At 49.7% G+C, this 19785-nt stretch overlaps 1 protein-coding gene across 2 annotated transcripts in view; it reads right to left on the reverse strand.

Moving 5' to 3' along the window:
• Positions 1-2252: 2252 nt before the first annotated feature.
• The window catches only part of IGF2BP1 (insulin like growth factor 2 mRNA binding protein 1), a 36656-nt gene continuing 19123 nt past the window's right edge, over positions 2253-19785 (reverse strand). Inside the window, exons 3-15 of one of the 2 annotated variants that reach the window (XM_057715830.1) lie at positions 15759-15807; positions 15190-15241; positions 12040-12103; positions 10486-10767; positions 9216-9350; positions 8599-8721; positions 7690-7825; positions 6911-7033; positions 6433-6552; positions 5540-5614; positions 4663-4794; positions 4264-4377; positions 2253-2691 (exon numbers count right to left, since the gene is read on the reverse strand). In XM_057715830.1, coding sequence (XP_057571813.1) covers positions 2599-2691; positions 4264-4377; positions 4663-4794; positions 5540-5614; positions 6433-6552; positions 6911-7033; positions 7690-7825; positions 8599-8721; positions 9216-9350; positions 10486-10767; positions 12040-12103; positions 15190-15241; positions 15759-15807 — 1498 coding nt within the window. In that variant the 3' untranslated portion in view covers positions 2253-2598. The remainder of the gene's footprint in view (positions 2692-4263; positions 4378-4662; positions 4795-5539; positions 5615-6432; positions 6553-6910; positions 7034-7689; positions 7826-8598; positions 8722-9215; positions 9351-10485; positions 10768-12039; positions 12104-15189; positions 15242-15758; positions 15808-19785) is intronic. The other variant, XM_057715831.1, reaches the window with a different exon arrangement.

The raw sequence follows: 19785 nt of genomic DNA on the forward strand, positions 1-19785 counted from the left end.
TGGGGGCTATAAAGGAATGTCATGGGGAGAAAGTGACAAGACACGAATGAGGCAGGAACCTATCCCCAGTCACATTCCCGAATCCCTGCCCCTCCTTGCCACCCAGCACCCTACATCAAGAAGTTGGTAAGTTTGGGTCCACTGTTAGGATCTATCAGATCAATCGAAAGCAGATGGGGAGGTGGGGGGGGGGGGCAGTTCTCTGTTTGCCCCTTGGTCTATTGATAAAGACCAACAATAGCAAGATGGGACCGAAACAAAAACAAAAGATGAAAAGCACCGCGACGACAAACCAGGCGGACCTCTCTGCGGGTGAGAGGATGGCTTTGTCTCTTCCACTAATGGAATCTTGGCTCCCATATTTTTACAGAGAAGTACAGACTTTTTTAAAGGGTATGTTTTTTTAGTTATTATTTCTCTCCTCGATAAAACGGAGGCAATATTTTACAATATCTCAACAGCACCACTGGCGGGAAAAACTGACTGGGATGCCCTTTACCCAAAGTGGGGACGGGGACCCACAGGCCAGCTGCTGGAGGCTGGTGCTCCCCTCCCGGGGCCACAGCTCTGCTGGGCCTGCTGATCTCATCAGGCAGGATCTTCCTGGGAGAGGCTGGTGGCTTAGAGATCAGAGCCTGGCCCTGGGCCTTCCCACACAGCCCAGCCTCCCTCCAAGGAGCAGCTCCAGCTGCCTTTCCCACAGGGCCTGTTCTCCATAGAGAGTTCCTAAAGGGTTACACTGGCTCATGTTGTAAGAAATTATGAAACATAACTTTCTCGTTTTTTTCTTTTCATTAAAAAAATAAAATATTCAAGACTATCAGCTTCTCTTTTGCTTTGCTTTTCTTTTTTATATAAAATATCAGCAAGCCGCAAAGAAAAAAAGATTAAAAAAAAAAGAGGTGGGGGGAACAAAAAGGAAAGTAATTGCTGAGGTAACTTCATACCTTGAGGTAGTTTACTTCGCGCACAGCATTACCTGACTGACTCCACCCACATGTCATGGTTGCCTGGTTGTTACTGTTGTTGTTGCAATGTCGGAAGGAGGGGAGTCCGAGCATGGGCTTTTCCACATGCAGAGAGGCCTTCCTCCCTTCCCAGCACACTTGATAGCATTGTCCAAGGTAGCTAAAGTGCACCACCTGGCTAATATGCACTGACACTCAGTACATCAGGAGGGGAGGCCTAACCTCATTTAACTGATGGCTGATGTCTTCCACAAGGGCTGAACTTAAAACGGGATCTTACTGAGCCTGGAAAATTAATAAATTAAGCTTGTTTACCCCTTTGTGCATAACGCTGCTGGTATTTTGAATTTTGTTTCTTTAGGCACACATAACATCATGCCAATGACTCGTGGAGGCAGAAGCCCTCAGTTAAAGATGCCTCTAGGATAAAAACAGAAGCAAATACTCTCTCCAATTTACTGAATAGCCATAACAGATGCCAAATGATGGACTTCAGCTTTATCAGGAGCTCAGGGTCGGGTTCCACGTCCCACCGCCACCAAGGGAACAGTGCCGTGGGGAGGGAGTGCCCCGCAACCCCTGCTTCTGGGAACCAGCCCTTATGGGAGCACATGGGCCGGGGTGAGGGCACAGTGGCAGCCTTTGGGACCACTCAAGTCCTCCATGGAACTGAGACTTTATCAAGGGGAGTTAGTGTCCCCTTCCCAGTGCTCGTATCCAATCATTAAAATAGACTTTAAAAAAATATAAAATCTGCCTGAGAATGACAGGAATCAGGGACAGTACAGTGGTCAGCCCCCATCCTGCTGAGCAGTCAGTACCACCCATGTACACCTGGACATGACGTGGGACTTACGTGGTTAGAGGGACATGAACGGGGCAGGAATCCTGGTGGGGAAGCCCCAACAGAGCGGGAAATTTGAACTGTGCCAATTTTTCAAGGTGGTGATCTGGAATCGATCAGCCACAAGGGCACTCCTTTTAAACGTGGATTACTATGTATTTTAATCATCTTTCCCTCCCATTCTTTATCCCTTGCTGTTCCTATTGGTTGGTTAGGAAGGGATTGGAATTAATCTACAGATGCCAATGTGTCTTCTCCCTTCGAATTAATAACGTAAGCAAAGCAATGCACTGGATAATCAGTGTGGATACAGGAAGTGGCTAAGTCAGGGCACAAGGATAGAGGTATTTTAATCAATAAACCAAGTAGGAGAAGGCTGGAAGGATTTTAGGGTCAAGAAGTAAACCATCCTTTGAGGTTGATCAAAACACCCCTCTGCATGTTTTAAAAACCTGAAGGAAATTTTATTTCTCTTCCCACTGGGGTCTGACCCACCGTGTCGGTGGGACCTGGAGAACTTAAACAATCCACGTTTAAAAGCACCCTGAGCAAGAATTTCCATGGTGACACCCTCAGGGGTGGGCAGTGTTGGGCCAATTGGTTGGGTGTTTGGGGCTGAGAGATCAGGGTTCCTCACTGGAACAATGTCCTCAAGCAAGTGGGCAAACCTGATCTACATCCCGGCCCAAGTGTCCCTGATTCCCACTCATTCTCAGGCCTGCTGGGGAGAACGTGCTCTTGATTTCGGCCTGTTGTCCTCGAGCCGACATGGTGGGAAGGGGCCGGTCACTTCCTCCGGGCCTGGGCCTGGTTACTCTGTCCCTTTTGGTGCAGCTGTTTGACTTGGGCCAAGATGTCTCGTATCTTCCGCTGAGCCATCTGCAGAAAGAACAGGTGAGAATGAGAATCTCCAAAGACCAGGAGAGAGAGCCCTATGTGGGGAGAGGAGCCATCGGGGTCTGGACACCACGGGCAACAAACAGGTCATGTTGGACTTAGAAGAAAGGTAAGAGAAGACTGAGGCTTGGAGTCACCATAAGTTTCTTTGCCTCCGAGCAGAGCCTGAGCGCTCACTGGATTCGTACAGAGGAAGGGAGGAGACACAGCATAAACTCACTCAATCAGAACTTAAAACATGACCAAGGTGACACACCTTACTGAACTCAAGATGGAAACTCCCCGAGTTTCCAGGAGCATGTGTTGTCAGAAGCTCAAAAATCAGCAGACCTCGTCACCAATCACAACTGCACTATGCGTGTAAATATCCCGGGAGAGGGGGTGAACTGGGATAACCAAAAGGCAGGGAAAGAAGCTCTACTGCGAAAGTGGACAAAACACCAAAGGACTGGTATCTTTACTCTTTCCTTCTTAAAAGTTTCTTCCCTATGAACAAAGTTTCATAAGGAAAGTCAACTGCAGGATGTGATTCACTTGACAGAAATTTACCAGAATGCTCCGCAGCATGTGGGATCTTCCTGGACCAGGGCTCAAACCTGTGTCCCCTGCGCCACCAGGTAAGTCCCCCCACTTTGGTATTTAACACACCCTGGATCTCTGCATCCCTGGATGTATCCTTTACCCTCTTAAACCTCACGTTCCTCATCTGCACAATGAGGATTACATGAGTTATTAGCGACCGCACAGAATAATGCTTGATGTAGCAGAAGCACCCATAAATCTTAAATATTTTTGTGGCTATTGATGGCTCCCAAAGGGCTGCCAAGAGAAAGCTGCCACGCTACGCTGGGGTCTGGGTTCCTGTTTTGCCCTTGACTGCGTGAGCAATCTCAGGTGGGCCACAAGCCTGCTGTGACACGCTTATCACCTTGAAGGGGCTGATTCCAAGAGTCTCCACATCCTTTCCAGCTCCAACCCTAGGGGGTTTTAGGAAAACCCACTAGCTTCCAATCATCCTATAATTTGAACGTGATACCTGCCCTCCTTTCTAGACCCTGGGGTCGTCCCGATGCTGGGCACTGCTAACTGGCTCACTGGAGGCAGTGTGCAGGGACGGATGGGCAGTTTCAGCATGAGAACAGGAGGGTGGAAGAACTGGAAGCAAGGATGGAGCACTGGTTCTGGGAAAGGTGAAGGAACTGCACTGGAAAAGACAACCCGGACGTTATTCCATGAACAAGGCTGGGTGGTGGACAAGACCCACTTCTCTTATCCAGTGCAAAAGAGAAGGCCTAAGGCTCAACGACAGGAATGGCTACTAACATGTATCACACAATATATAATAGTTACTATACATAATATATACTATCTACGAAAACTGTCAAATCCCTGTCTCTATAGCCTTAAGAGGGAATAAAACATCGACGCATCACACCCCAACACCTCGAAGAGAAGGATCACCCAGCCCGGAGGCAGGCAGAGTGCACGGCACTTGCGGACGTCACGCTTCTGGAGTCCTGCCGCCTTCCCATCATGGGGCAGTGACATATGTACCTGGCTGGCATAAAAATGCCCAATGATCTTGACGATGACCTGGTCGTTCTCATCAGGGGTCTGGTCTCTTGGCACCACCACCTCAGCAGCTGTCAGATTCTGCAGCTCATTCACCTGGGGGCGGGGCGGGGGCGGGGAGGACAGTTCAGAGAGGAGCGCGGGGTGCTGCTGATGTGGAGCAGGGAAGGGACCGGAGGGGCAAGGGGCTGGTCACCGGCAGGCAGAAACTGCAGGGGTCGGGAGCTGGGCTTGGCAAGCAGAGTCAAGTCAACGGGCAAACTGGGAGCACCAAGGCTGAGCCGGGTGGGGGCAGCTGGGGGCCAGGGAAGAGCTGCTGGGCCCGGGGACCCCATGAAAGCTCTTATGGCCAGAGCTTCCAACCCGACCCTCACGGCTCACCGTTTTGCCACCTTTGCCAATGACCCGGCCAGCTGCCGACGCCGGCACCCGAATATGGGTCTCCAGCTTTACTTCCTCCTTGGGACCAAAGAAGTTCTCCTCCTTGAGTTTTCCATAAATTCTTCCCTGAGCCTGAGAAGAGAAAGTCATTGTTAAATCAGTGGGCCACGTGCATGTGACAAAGGGAAGCTCCCCAAGCTCCACCCCCTCCTCCTCTGGTCCGCAGGCCCACCCCCGCTTGGGGCTGGATCACCATCTGGGTCAGGTGATATGAAAGGGCCACAGGACTGACCCGCCAACACCCCTTCTACTCACCTGTAACACTGGGGAGACTGGGCAGAGCAACTGAATATGAATACGTAACTCCCCAAAGGAATATAGTCCCTAAGCTACAAACCAGACCTATGGAGTCTGGGATGCTTGCAGGGACTTGGACAAGCTGTGGCTGGCAAGCCAAGGCCCTGCGTGGCAGCTGGTGGTGTCACCCACTCAGAGGGCAGGCTCTTGGTCACTACACACAGCCTAGAGAGCTGTCCCCGTTCCCCATCGCCCCCTAGGTCACAATAAGCTGTTATATTAGCTCTTTGCCCGCCCAGCAGTTCGAGAACCTGGGCACGTAGTAGGGACATAAAGGGTCTTCCTTGGTCACTAAGGCAGAGGGTAAGGAAGGAGCCCTCAGACTGCCTTCCTTCCCATGTGCCTAGTCACTCTCAGGAAGCAAAGAGGGAAAGCGACAGAACTTCAATTTGATGCCAATTTGAAAGCAGACTCGCAGCCCTGCATTTTTCAGGGAATCTTAAAAACGTGATGCAGATTTGCACTCCCACCCAAACTTGACCCCTGGGGTCCTACTTGGAAAAACAATGAAGATCAGCACCTTGAACTGGGCCTCTGGGGGGCCAGTGATGATGACCATACGAACTTTGGAGTCCGGAGTCTCGGGAGGAGCGATCTACGAAGCGAACACGGGTCACAGAGCGCCCTCTACCTCCACCTTCTCCAGACCCCGGCCGCCACCCTGCTTCCACCCCCCACTTCCGACGGCCAGGGGAGTGAAGAACAAAGACCCCAAACCCCAAGGCTATTGCCCCTGCACCCAAACTCTTGCGAGGGCATGGGTGCGTTCGTTTCTTGACATCTTCTAAGCAGGGGCCTCCTACCTACATCCCATCTCCCCCCGCCCCCCCGGGAGGTTTCAGTAGAACTCTGCCAAGAGGGAGGGGCAGAGGCAGATGACTAGTGGCGGGAGGGCAGTGACCTCCCAGAGAATCTCCCATGCACTGTATCTGATCAAAACCCTTCAAACCACTGAAGCCAATGGCTTGAGACTTGTGACATTTAACCAAACATTTGTTCACTGTGACAGGTTCTCCCTGGCCAGGGAAGGCAGAAAGACTGCTAACATTTATTGAGCAAACACGGTGCACCTGGCACTGAGCCAGCGGCTGTGGCTGCATCACTTCAGAGTATTATCATCCCTACTGTACTGACGAGGAGTCGAAGGCATGGGTCCTACACCTGAGAAGGTGAGATCTGAACCCAGTCGGTCTTGCCTGAACTGAAGCTCTCCTTCTGTGCTACAAGACTACCTCCTCCCTTAGCCTGAAAGCCCAGGAGCCTGGAAGGCACCCCACGGAGGACCAAGAGGTCAAAAGCAAAGTATCTGCCCAACACTGGGCAGACGGGGTGTCTGAAAACAAAAGCAGAGGGTGATGGGAGCAGGGCACCTGTCCCCCCACCCCTGGAACCGGAAGGAGACAGAACGGTCACCTTGATGGAGGCGCTGGCGAAGCGGGAGAGCTGTTTGATGTGCTGGCCCTTCTTTCCGATGATAGCGCCCACTGCCTGGGCAGGAATGAACACCTGCACCATCTCCTGCTCTGGAGCCTGCTGCCAAGACAGGACATGTTGTTAATGCAGGTCAAGGGACACAGCCCAGAAGCCCTCCATGGCCTTGTCCTGCATCTTCAAGGAGGAAGGGGTGCAGGCACCCAGCGGCCACCCTGGGCTACGCGCCCTGTAGCTCTCCCAATGCCCAGCAGGGACAAATGGGACAAATGGAAGAAGCCAGGCAAGACAAAGAGGAAGAGTGCCGCCAGCATCCGAGGCTGTGTGCACAGGGCTGGTGCTCTGGAGGGCTGGCGCCAGTGGCTGGGAGCCCTTCTCTCTCCCTGCAAATTCCCAAGCATCAGGCTGCCACAAAGAGTTGGTGGCCCAGGGGTCCCCGGTAATAAGACCTTGCACCTACCATAAAGGAGCTGTAGGGAGCAGCTCCAGTGACGCTGCTGGGAGGTGGTGGGACTGCACTGGAGGAGGCTGGAAAAAGACCTACAGCAGCCAAGTTCAGGCCAGGGATGAGATGAGACTGCAGCTGGGGAAGGAAGGTGAAGAGAAAGAGCTCAGCTCATTCTGATAGGACTTGATGGCCCTTGTATGCGGCCCCGGCTGAACAGGAGGGTGAATGGGCCAAAAGAGGAGAATGACATGCTTTTGCCCCGTGACAGGGCCATGGAGGGCCTGGTTTTCACACACACTCACATGTACACTGAGGGTTCTCACTGGACTAAGAATCGGCATCTCGGAAAAGAAGGGCAAGCGTTATACCCTCAGATGTCCTTCCTCTCTAGTGGTTTACTCCACTCTGACACAGAGACGTACCTCGGACTCAGCCCATGACAAGGAAAGGGGGACAGATCTCTGATTTCTAGGATTCGCCTTTTTGGTCATGTGCCCCACATCCTCACTCCCCTTTAAAAACCAGATAAAAATCATGGACCCTCTCCCCACTAAAGTGCACACAAACACAAATTTTACAGGGGGATCACAGACCTCAAAGCCCAAGACTGGACCCCATTTGTACCCAGGAATCAAATGAAGAATCCCTATTCATTTAATTTAAAAAGGATTCTGATGAATCGAGCTCCAAGAGCAAAGTAAATGCTCCAAGGCCCCCCAGCCTGTGAGTGCCCACTCCACATGGAGACCCACTTCCGCCATGGCTCAGCCTCAGAGGTGCCCAGCACTCACACTCATGGCCGCCACGTCGTTCTCGTAGGCTTCCCGGACTTTCTTCATGATCTCCTGCTCGGCCCTGCAGCAGTTCTCGATGGCGCCCTTCACAGTGATGGTCCTCTCGGGGTTATACAGGGTGAGGTCCTGCAGGCTGCGGCGGGGAGCAGAGCAGCGTCAACCTTCCACGGACAGGCCAGGACCAGGAAACAGGCCCTGGCTGGGGCCGAGGCACAGCAATGCCATTTCTGCAGGCTGTTTAGTTTGGGGCAAAGAGCTCTCTTTCCCTGGCCTTTGGTTTGTAACCAGAGCAGGAATTCTCTACAGGGAGGGGAGGATACTCAGCACAGACTGGTAAAGCAAGGAGGATGCTCGTTACTGGAAGCTGCTCCCCAGTGGTGCCAGGCAATCCATGTCCTGTGCCCTTTAGGAACAGAGCAGTGACTCTGCCCACTGGCAAGTCTCTGACAGAACCAAGAGGCACAGCGCTCACAGAGGTGCTGGCACAGCCACGCAACTTTGGTTCCCCCAGCAAGGCAAGCCCCCACACAGAACACGCGGCTCGGGGCTCAGACAAGGATCTAGGTCCATCCACTCCCCATGCCCTGGCAAATGCTCCCCCCAAAGCCCTGGCTCCTGGACACAGGTTCTCTCCTGCAGATGCAGAGCAAGAGAGGGGCTGTGGCAGCAGAGGACTGAAGAGGCAGCACACTGACAACAGCTCTCCAGCCCACGGCAGTGATGGGAGCTATGATGAACGCTCCAGCCCGTACAGGTAAATGCTCTCTACCGCTTCTTGGATTATTCTGCGATAAGCAGAAATTGCATCCAACTTACGGGGCAAGTATGAAGGCTCAGTAATGAAATACTGCCACCCTAGGGAACACTGCCATCCCACTAGTAGAGGGAGATGAGAGAGCGCCTTACGAGGAGATGGTGATTTTCGTTTCTGTGTCCTGCTCCACCTTCTTCAGGTTGCGCCCCTCCTTGCCAATGAGACGCCCCACGAAGTTATTATGGGCCAGGATCTTCAGGGGAACCTCATCGGCCCTGGGGAAGAAGTGAGGGACGAGAGCTTCTCAGATGGCCGGCCACCACAGATGGGGGGTTTCCAGGACAAACCCCAGGACAAAATAACGTTTTCAAAGAAAACCAGCAGATCGGTAGTTGTTTAGGGAGAGAAATGGGAAGTAGGGACGGGTGGCCAAGGGGGCAAGCTCAATTAGGGTGATGTTCTTCATGCTAACTGTGATGATGCTTTTACACGTATACTCACAGAGGGAGAAAAGCCAAGGAGAGAACAGCATGCTCACTATGATCCTATCTGTGCTGAAATACACCCACAGGCCCACGCGCACACACCTGCGAGGGCCCAGCATGGCTAAGATATATGGCGCGGTATTTACAAGAAGGAGGATTCATTTCTCAGTTTATATCCTTTTGTACAACTTTTGTGTCTCCTATTTTCTCTATTCTTGCTTTAAAACAGTGTTAGAGTCGAGGAGGCGGCAGTCCCCACGTGCCCACAGAAGCTGAAGCCTTACGTCTTGGTGTCCTTTGCCTCCTTGTGCATAATCTCCAAGATCATCTTGCAGGCAGAGGAGCAGCCCTCTGGGGTTGAGTGGACGCTGATGGCCTTCTCAGCAGCACCTGCGTTCTCCTTCCGGTGCACGTCGATCCTAAGGACCCAAGCACCCGGGTGGTTAGCTGTCCCTCATGAAACTCAGCCAAAGCTGCAGACCTGCACCTCTTGGAACAAGGCCAAGTGCAGAATTGAGATGGGCAGAGAAAGGGCCAGCCTGGTGGTACGGACTCTGTCTCAGTCAGGAGGTGGGAATACAGCGTTGGGGATCACCAGCCCTCAGCTCTGAAGCTGCATTTTCCTGTGAATTCTGGATTTCCCCCTTGAAACAACTATAAGGAGAAGGCACATTGTTCCAAATTAAAAGTAGATAATAAAAGGATGCATTAAGAGTAAGGACACAACGTGACCTGTTCTTTTCCACAGAGCACACACTGATCAGCTATAAAAATTAGAGAAGAGGAATGGCTGTGGTGGAATGGGAGACGGGGCAGAACTATGACCTCTAACTGAGGTCCCTGACTGGCGTGTCCTGTTGCCACCAATAAGCGGTGCTGAAATCACAGAGCATTGAAGAGTGGCTGCCTTACCGAGACTAGGTTTGCTCAAAGAGACTTTCTATAAGAAATAGAGAACTTCCGAGGTGGCACAGTGGGTAAGAATCTGCCTGCCAACGCAGGGGACACGGGTTCGATCCCTGCCCCAGGAAGACACCACATGCCGTGGAGCAACTAAGCCCGTGAGCCACAACTATTGAGCCTGTGCTCTAGAGCCTGTGAACCACAACTACTGAGCCCATGTGCCGCAACTGCTGACGCCCACGCGCCTGGAGCCCGTGCTCTGCAACAAGAGAGGCCACCGCAACGAGAAGCCCGTGCACCACAAGGAAGAGTAGCCCCCGCTCGCTGCAACTAGAGAAGGTCCGTGTGCAGCAACGAAGACCCAACACAGCCAATAAAATAAATATAAATTTAAAAAAACCAAGGCTTAGAGTATAAAAAAAAAAAAAGAAAGAAAGAAAGAAAGAGATAGAACCCTTCTTACCACTGAAGGTGCGAGGCCCACCACTGCCACCAAACGGCACACTCCAGGCCTAGTCTACCTCCCCGACATTTCCTAAGAGATGAGTTGAGTTGAGGCCCCTGAGTGTGCTTCTGGAAGGGGCCTCACCTCCTGGGCACTGACCACTGTTTCCCGGCCCCCCCTCCACTCTCCCTGCAGTTGAGACTCACTTGGACTGGGTCTGTTTTGTGATGTTGCGGATGGTGGCACCCTCCTTGCCAATGATGGCGCCCACATACTGGGTGGGCACCAGGAGCCGCAGGGGGATGTCCACTTGCTGCTGCTTGGCTGGGGCCCCCGCTGCCACAGGGGAGCCCTGCCGGGGCTGACCCCGAGAGCCAAAGCCTCCACGACGCCCGTTCTCAGGACCCTGTGTTATCTGCTCGTCAGGAATATAGGAGACCTTCAAGGCGTGGTTCTCCAACTGGTGGCCATTCAGCTTCATGATGGCTCTGAGGACAGAGGGAGAATCTACCGGTCACTCCAATCCATGTCAATCACACTAAATGCCCTCCAGGTGTAAAGCACTCGGCTGGGTTACAACATGGAACATGCCAGAAAAAAAGGAGATGACCACCTGCCCACCCCTCCCACCTCCATCTTAGAGAACCTTCCAGTCTAAATGGCATAAGACATCAAATAAGGTATTACAACACAAATAAGTTATTTCCATTGAATTTTGGGATTGACTTGTTAATTTTGACCAGAACTATCTGCCATATAGGATTCACGTGAGAATCACGTGAGTCACAATAAGTGAATAATAAATAAAACGTGTGAGAACAAGAAATCTGTTGTTTTTGCACCTATTGAGAGTGATACCGTCTGTGTTTAAGCAAACGCCACGGAAACAGAGGTAAGAGGTGGAGACAGAATGGCTTGCAGGACTTTGTCTATCTGGAAAGTCTGAAAACGGGACTGATGGACGCTGGGGGGGGGGGGGGGGGGGGGCGGATGAGCACCGTCCATTCCCGAGGCTGGTTAGCAACGTTAACCAGGCAACAGTTTGCAGCAGGAAGTAAGCAAGTGTTGACTTAAAGCCAGGTTAAGGCCCAGAGATTGGCCACAGGGACCTCCAGAAAATTCTGAGTCCGGCAGGCCTCTAAAAGAAAACTGAATGGTTTGAGAAAGTGATGGGATTTTACACCAGGTTGGAGGAAACAAACGAGATAGAGGCAATGTGTTGAAGGAACAAGGAAGCCATCAAAAGAGAAATGTGGCAAAAGGCCTATAGAAGAATATAAAGGAGTACACAGAATTGACAGGTCTGTCAGTACCAGTGGGTGGAGAAGTGTGACTCAACCAAACAGGCTGAGGAGCCAGAAACTGTGGGTGTGATGAGATAAAATGTCTGCCTCCACCACATCACAACATATCCTTTAGGTCTTAGTTCCCTCTCAGCACCACTAGATGGCTCCATCGACACAGCAAAGGACCCTAAGGGTTCTCTCGCAACCTGAGACAGATTAAAAGCCAGTATTTCTTCCCAAAGAGGATTTCCCACCTTCCAAAGGTCTTTGAATCCCTCCCTGCAGAGTATTTACTATCAATTCTGGTGAGGTTTCTGAACCTTTGGGATTCCTGAACCAAAAGACAAGAGTCTGGAGTTGGCTGCAACCAAATCAGAGGCTAGGCCCACCTAGACCCCATCCCTGCTCAAGCAGGGGCACCTAGCTCCCAACACCCACAAAGACCCTCCCTGCCCCATTTTTGGGTCCACTCACTGCCTGGTCTGTTCCCGGTTGGAATAGGTGACATTCACCACTGCCGTCTCACTCTCGGTGTTCACTGGGGACGCAAAAGAGAGGTCAGGGTTAGAGGGGGGAGCTCTGGAGGTGGCACCAATGATGTTTAAGAAGCTCATCTGTGCCAATTATGAGGTCAAGAAGGAAATACTTGAACGACAAAGCAGAGCATTTCCCCTATAGACCCCTTTCACCATAACTCCTGGAAAATTCAAATTAGCCTAGCATTTTCCTTTATATGCCTTCCTTTGATTTCCCTACTAGCCCTCAAGAGAGCCAGGCATACAAAAAGGTGTGCAGTCAACATATTCAGCAGTTATGCAGCAGGGAGCAAACAAACACACACACGTGCGCGCACACACGCACACGCACCACCACCCCCCCCCCCAACCTGGAGATAAATTTATTCTTAGAAAGAAATTTAGACTAGTTAAAAATCACACACTTAGTGAGACTGGACCAAGAAATGGTCTTAAGGACTTGGCTGAAGAGATCTGGGGATACACTGATCAAATATAAGTGTATCATGACCTAGCTAAATGAGCTGACAAGAGTGGCTGCCATGGAGTCTGGCGGGGAAGGATCTGGGAATGGACTTTGGTTGGACATTAGAATTCCAGGCGATCTGGGCACATACTTCTCCGCCTTTTTGAATTGATAAAATTAACCTCTGTCTTATGCATCATTGTCTTGTGATTTGGGGTCCCCTAGGCCTGCTCGGCCCTGGCCTGGGGGACTTAGACAAAAAAAAAAAAAAAAAATCAAGCTGCTGCCCCCACAACACTGAAGGCACTTAGCCACAGAACTGCAATGCAGACCAGTCACAGCCCTCTGGCCTCATTAGTAGAGCTCTCCCACCTCAGGAGAGAGGAAGATTCTGCAAGAATGATCTACCAATTAAATGGAAATACAGGAGTGAATGAAACCAACAAAACCTCTGCCTTCATGGAGCTTACAGTCTAGTAGGAAGAGACAGCAATAAGCACAAATAAGCAAATTCTAAAGGATATTAAAAGACAGTGAGACAATGGGCTATTATATTACTCAGCTATAAGAAAGCATGAAATTCTGCCATTTGCAGGAATGTGGATGGACCTAAAGAATATTAGGCTTAGTGAAATGTCAAAGACAAATACTGTGTGGTATCACCTATATGGGGAATCTAAAAAATACAAATGAATGTATGTGCAAAACAGAAACAGAAACACAGATACAGAAGGCAAACTAGTGGTTACCGAAGAGGAGGGTGGGGGAGAATATTAAGGGTATGAGGGTATGAGATTGACAGACACAAGCTACTATGTATAAAATAGACAAGTGCTGGGAATTCCCTGGAGGTCCAATGGTTAGGACTCTGCACTTTCACTGCTATGGGCCTGGGTTTGTTGGATTCCTGGTCAGGGAACTAAGATCCCACAATCCATGTGGTGCAGCCAAAAAAACAAAACAAAACAAAAAACAAAGAAAACTTTTAATAAAATAGACAAGTGACAAAGATATATTGCACAGGGAATTCATAGACATTATCTTGTAATGACTCTGAATGGAGTATAATCATTAAAACTACTATGCTGTATAACTGAAACTAATATATCATAAATCAACTATCCTTCAATAAAAAAATAAATAAAAAATAAAGTCTCTCTCCCTGAAAAAAGTAAAAGGGTGGACAGAGAGGACTTTGCTTAAAAAGTGGCATCTGAGCAGACTAGAAGACTATTGTTAAAAAATCAAACACTTCCCACTCTGTTCTCTCCAAGCAGCAGGTACTGCCCCCAGATCTGGTGTGTTAGAGCTCCCTGGTGAGCCTTTTAACCAGCGGTGACTCCTGCTGGGCACCCCCAGTGAGGCTCTCCCACGTGCACCCAAGCCACTGCTGTCTGTCTGTCCAGGAGTAAGGGAGTCATCAGCCTAAGCTGTGGGCAGGACTGGGTGATGGTTATCAGTGCTTCCAGCTGTGTCCTGGTGTTTATGATAAAAGGCAAGCTTTGGGGTCAGCAGGAGAGAACCTGTTTGATTGATTCAGCACTTCATACCTTTGTGCAGGCAAATATTTTAATCATTTATAATGATTTTCACCCTGCCCCTTTCCACAAAGAATTTGGAGATGAATATTTAAGTCTTGTCTCTGTTTCTTAAAGATCTGCAAACTCAAACTGTTTATTCTGGCTACCTAATGACCAAGCTCTACTTTATGGCCAACCCAAATCACTTCAAATTTTATTTTAGCTTATTTTCTCTGAATAATCTTAAGCAATGGAGAAACTTCAAAAATCGTAGCAAACTTTTTATGATCTACAATTCTTTTTTTATTATTTCTCCTTCTGTGGGCTTTAAAGCTCTTTATTGGAATAATTGCTTTACACTGTTATGCCAATTTTTGAGGTACACCAAAGTGAATCACCTGTATTTATTTATACATATATCCCCAAATCCTCTCCCTTCCGCGACTCCCTCCCACCCTCCCTATCCTGGCCCTCTAAGTCATCACCCATCATGAAGGGTGTCTCCCTATGTTATGCAGGAACTTCCCACAAGTTATCTATTTTATATTTGATAGTGTATATATGTCAATGGGCCCACTCTTGAAAGATTCTGTCTACCCATCAATATGTACAAAAATCTTGTTTTTTTTTAATTGACCAAAGACATGTAGCTGACAATCAGAGATTCTACCAAAATACAAAACAAAACAAAAACAAACAAAAACCAAAAAACAACCTGCTGATTATTCCAGACAAAAACAAAGAATTGTGATGCTTTTAAAGTAAAAGGGCTACAGCTTTACTCGCGCTACATGCACAATTTCCATTCTCAATCCGTTCCTAAAACCTTGGGACCTCTATTTCTACCTTGGTTGGCCCCAAGAGCCTGGGGACCCCGTACTGAGAATGACTGATTTTATTGATTCTCTCATGAAACAGAGGAGAAACCTTCCACAGAAGCAAGAAAGCCGAAGCTGGGACCACACATCCCAAACCCCAGCTCCAGTGTACCTCCCTCCACACCACACTCTGGCTGTCTTCTTTTGGTGCTCCAGAGTTCCACTTCTCCCCGCCCCCGCCCCCCTCGACTCTTCCAGCACCCACCCCCCTACCCCGCTGCCCCGCCTCCTTCGCCCACTCTTACCTTGCTCGCAGTTCTCCACTGTACCATACTGAGCCAGCAAGCTGTCCAGTACCTGGGAGCAGGGAGGAGGGAATACGGCTGCTCTGAGCATCCCAGGAACTCAGCAAGCCATCACTGGACATCGCTTGCCCCCAAGCACTGGGGTGCAGGCAAAGTCTTTGGTGGGGACTGAGCATGTTACCTGCTCACTTTGCCCTTGCTCAGCTACTAATAACTGGCGGTAACCTGTCGGGGTTTCTTTACGGAAGGTACTTGAGCTCAAAACAGGCATTTAAGGGCCTTTTTGGAAGCAGACCTGTGCCACCTGGGTCCCTAGCTTATCCTCTGTCATCACTAAGTTTGGGGTTCAGGAAATACGCTTCCATCCTCCCTAATGCCTCTCACCGTAGGGACAGCCCAAAGGACTAACACTGGAAGTCGGGTTAAGGCTGTGCCCTCAGCACCAGCATCTCTGGCCCAGCCCCAAACCCCCAGGACACCTCCCAGTCATCTCAGCCAACTCAGGCTGACCCAGACTTCTTTCCCAATCTCCACAACCTTATGCCAGAGAGTTTCCCCCAATCACTTACTTCCCATCGAAGCTGGGGTGGAATATTTCGGATCTGTATCTTTCGACTCCTGAAATTAGAGAGAACAGTGTCAGTGACAGCTCTGGAAACTTTGGGGGCCTGTGACCTTGCAGTTTTTAGTCCTTGTTCCAATCTATCTTTCCTACCCCTGCTCAACACCAAAGCCTTAGAGTCTAATAATGATAACCTTTGGGAATGGAAATTTGGCCTCATTTTCAAAAGCAAAATACAGTGCTACCACAGATAGGAAAGCCAAAATCAGATGCCCTAAGCACTAGGATAATGTAATTCCCCCCCAGTCACATCTGCTTTGTTTATCTCTCTTAGGTTCCTCACTAGTTGTCTTACTCAGTAACCATCTATTACCACCCACTGGGTTTTTAGGATTTTTAATAGGTGTTTCAGAATTTTTAATCAGTGTCGACTTCAAGCTGGACTTTGTTCTACAGGCTGGGGATAAACAAAACAAAGTGCCTGGCCTCAAGGTGCTCACAATTTATTAGGAGAAACATATACACAAACAAATGACAGCAGGATAAACGGCAGCAGCCAAGCTCTTTCTTTGTACAGATGTGGATTTAAACCAGTGCTCCACTTAACAGCACTGATCTTTAAAAGGTTATTTAATTTCTTTGAGGCTCCGTTTTCTCCTTTGTAAAACGGGGATAATACCTATTCACAGGGAGGTATAAAGTGACCTTAGATGATATTATCAAGAGCTTAGCAAAGGGCTTAAAATGTAATAATAGACGCACGTGTGGATACTGAGGTGGAGTGATTAACACACACACAACCCAGCATCATGACCCACCCCCCCTTCCCTCCTCCCAGCTCACTAGGGTTTCTCCTTTCTATCTTTCAAATACCTCTTAAAAACAATTTTCCCTGAGGAAGGCTTGCAGGTTCAAGGTTGACTCCCAGGGCGATTAACTGCTCCACCACCCAAATCAATGTCCTAATCTCTGGGCTTAAAACATTTCAATTGACTTGATCTGCATTGGTCAATTGTCACTTCAGTCTTTGTATATCCTTGATCACATACTCTTAGTTCAGGGACATGGTCCAACAAAATGCTAGTGGCACAGAGGGAAAAGGAAACTAGGAAGCAAGAAAGTCCAGTTCTAGCCCTTAAACTGCCCCTGATAGGCTGTTCTGACTAAGCCACTCAAGCTTCAGGCCCCATATTCCTGGTTGACATGCAACAGGGCCCAAGTCAGCTCCTGCCAAGCTAGGGGGAAGGGGTACTCAAAACACACAAGGGCAAGGGAAGGGATGCTAAGCTCTAACTGTAAATGTTTTCATCTTGGCTCTGTCCTCAGCCAGGTCACTCATTTCACCCCTGTGATCAAGTGACTTGAGATGTAAAATGGAAACAGAAGAGTTTTTAAGATCCGTCCTAGCTCTGCAGCTTTGAGGATAGAAAGTCTTTATCAATGAAATACATTAATGAAATCTCTTCCCGGGTTGAAATAATTTAAGGGAAATGCAGCGTAAGTGTTGGAGAATCTATGTCCACAGTTCTCTACTTTGGTTGGTTCGTGAACCTGATCTAAGGAAGTTAGACTATAGCAGGACAAGAGAACGAGGGTCAGAAACAAGTCCAGTTCCAGGTCCTTGTATCCCACACCAGGCCAGCTTCTTGGGATCCAATTCACTGGCCAAGAGGGAGCCTCATGGCATCTGCATCACACGGCACATAGCATTTCCAATACATGATTCATTTCGCGATGAACGGGCAAAGAAAATGCAGGGACCCTCACAAACTCTTGGCGAACTGAAGAGATGATTACACCACTGGAAGACTGAGAACACTGGTCTACCTTAATGCTAGTGACAGGGGTCACCCAAGTGGAGGGACAACCTCCTTCAAGCAAAAGCTCCTGGAAGGACTGCAAGGAGACAGGCAGTGCCTGTCTGGGAGTTCAAACCAGTAAGAGCTTAAAGCAGCCCCCTGAAAAAGTTTGGTCTGAAGGCACTCTTTCAAGATGGTCCCCTACTATAATCTCAAGTCAAGGGTCAAAAATACCCTCTTCCTACTTCAAACTCCAAGTTTTAGGGGCTTTCCTTTCAGAGTAGTGAGGAGGTGGGAGGGGATGGGGAGGTGAAATCAAATCTCAGTTTGGGATGTTAATCCATATCCTGAAAGCAATGGCAGTCTGGAATGTCTGGAATGTTCCAGGAGGAGGGGGAGGAGGGCAGGGACACCCAACCAATGAAAGAAAAGACATCCTGGCAGTCCTCCCCCACCCCCACCAGGCAGGGACTCACCCACCCCTCCAGGGCACACACAGCCAATCGTGGAAACCCAGGCCAGGCCCCTTCAGGCCTCCAAACCTGGCCAGCAAAGGCCCCAACCCTGACAAAAGCACAGAGACCAAGAAGAACCTCTGTCTTTTAAGCTCTTGGCCTGGTTTGTATTAAGTATGGTGCTACCTAATTTCTTTCTGGCCCAAAGCACATGGGGCCATGTTGAGAACTGGGCCCAGTACCCCCTTCCAGGAACCCATGGGTAGCTCATTCACCCTACTGGTATTTCCGGATGCCCAGTGTGAGCTGGTCCAGGGCAGCATACTGAGGGCTTGGGGGATCAGGATGGGAGCTAAAAGACTTCAACTGCTCACTCCTTTGCTCAGTATCTTAGTTTCCTCCTGTGCAAAATTGATAGGGCTTTTGTGAGGACTTCAAGCAGGCGGGGTGCCTGCGTGGCATGGTGCTCAGTCTCAGTCCCCAGGAGCCTGCAGGTGTCCAGACCAGCATGGGAAGAGGCTGCGGGGCTGACAGGGAGCCGCTACCTGTGATAGTAAAATAGTTAGGCTTCTGCACTGATGGGGAAATAGTGGGAAATACCAGAGCCTAGAGTCCCACCCCCGCACCCTCACCTCCCAGTGACAACCACAGGGCCCCACTCCAGCACTCCTGTTGACTGGCTTCCACTAGGCAACAGGGCACTGTGCTCTGAGCAGGACCCTAAATTCCAACACCCATTGTCCAGAAAAGCAAGAGAACTCCCAGAGGTTCAGGAGCTGATAAACCTGTTGAGTGAAAGAATGAAGCCTCCAGCCGCTTGCAGTGAAGGCGATGGTTACACCAGTCAAATTATTTCCCTGGATGCTAAAATCCTGTGGCTTCTGACCCCCTCTGCCTGCCCTGACCAGCAGGGCAGTTACCAGGCCCTGGGGCGGCTCCCCAGATACAGAGCAATCACAGGGGATGCTCCTTTCTAATGCTGCTGGGGACAAGCTGGGGACACGAGGGCCACAGTGACCAAGTGAGCTTTCAAGCCTGGGGAGAGTCCAGGGGACCAGAGGGAGAGAGCATCTGGGCAACAGCATAAGGAGTTAAGTAGGAAAACAAGAGATTCAGGAAGCACAGGAGCTAGGTCCCCAGAGGAAGTATGGCTGGGAGTTCTCCCTGGGCAGGAAGCTCTCATCCTTTTCACCTTTTTAGAGAAGTGTCATTGACTTAGACTGAATGGGAAGGAAAACAGTTAAGGAAGAATCTAACATTTGAGAAGTGCTTACCAGGCTCAGATTCAGCACCTCCTATAAGCCTTCCACTACCCTTGACCATGGTAACCATAGCTCCACCTTACAAGGCTCCACCTTACAAACCGGGGCCCTGAGACTGAGGGGTTGAGTGTCTGCCAAGTCACATAGGTTCTAAGAGCCAGAGCCAGCATTTGAACCCAAAGACTGTCTGGTTTGGGGCTCTCTGCACTGTCCCCTGTGCTGCCTTTTCGATGGCAGAAAGGAAACAAAAGCCTTTGCCAAAATACAGTCAAGTTTTGGCTTGAGGACAAATTTAAAATCCTCAGAGTTCACACAACAGAGTGAACAGCGGGCCTGCTGAGTGGGTGCTGCTCTCCAAGAAACTGAAATATCCCACCTGTAACTCCTTAAGACGCTTATTTCCACAGTTAGTTGAAAAGTGATTCTATGGTTATTGAACACTGACTAGACAGATAATATTGTTAATATTTTAAAATCAGGGAATTCTCTGGCAGTCCAGTGGTTAGACTCTACGCTCT

Source organism: Hippopotamus amphibius, chromosome 17, assembly GCF_030028045.1.
Source record: "Hippopotamus amphibius kiboko isolate mHipAmp2 chromosome 17, mHipAmp2.hap2, whole genome shotgun sequence".
NCBI classification, from domain to species: domain Eukaryota; kingdom Metazoa; phylum Chordata; class Mammalia; order Artiodactyla; family Hippopotamidae; genus Hippopotamus; species Hippopotamus amphibius.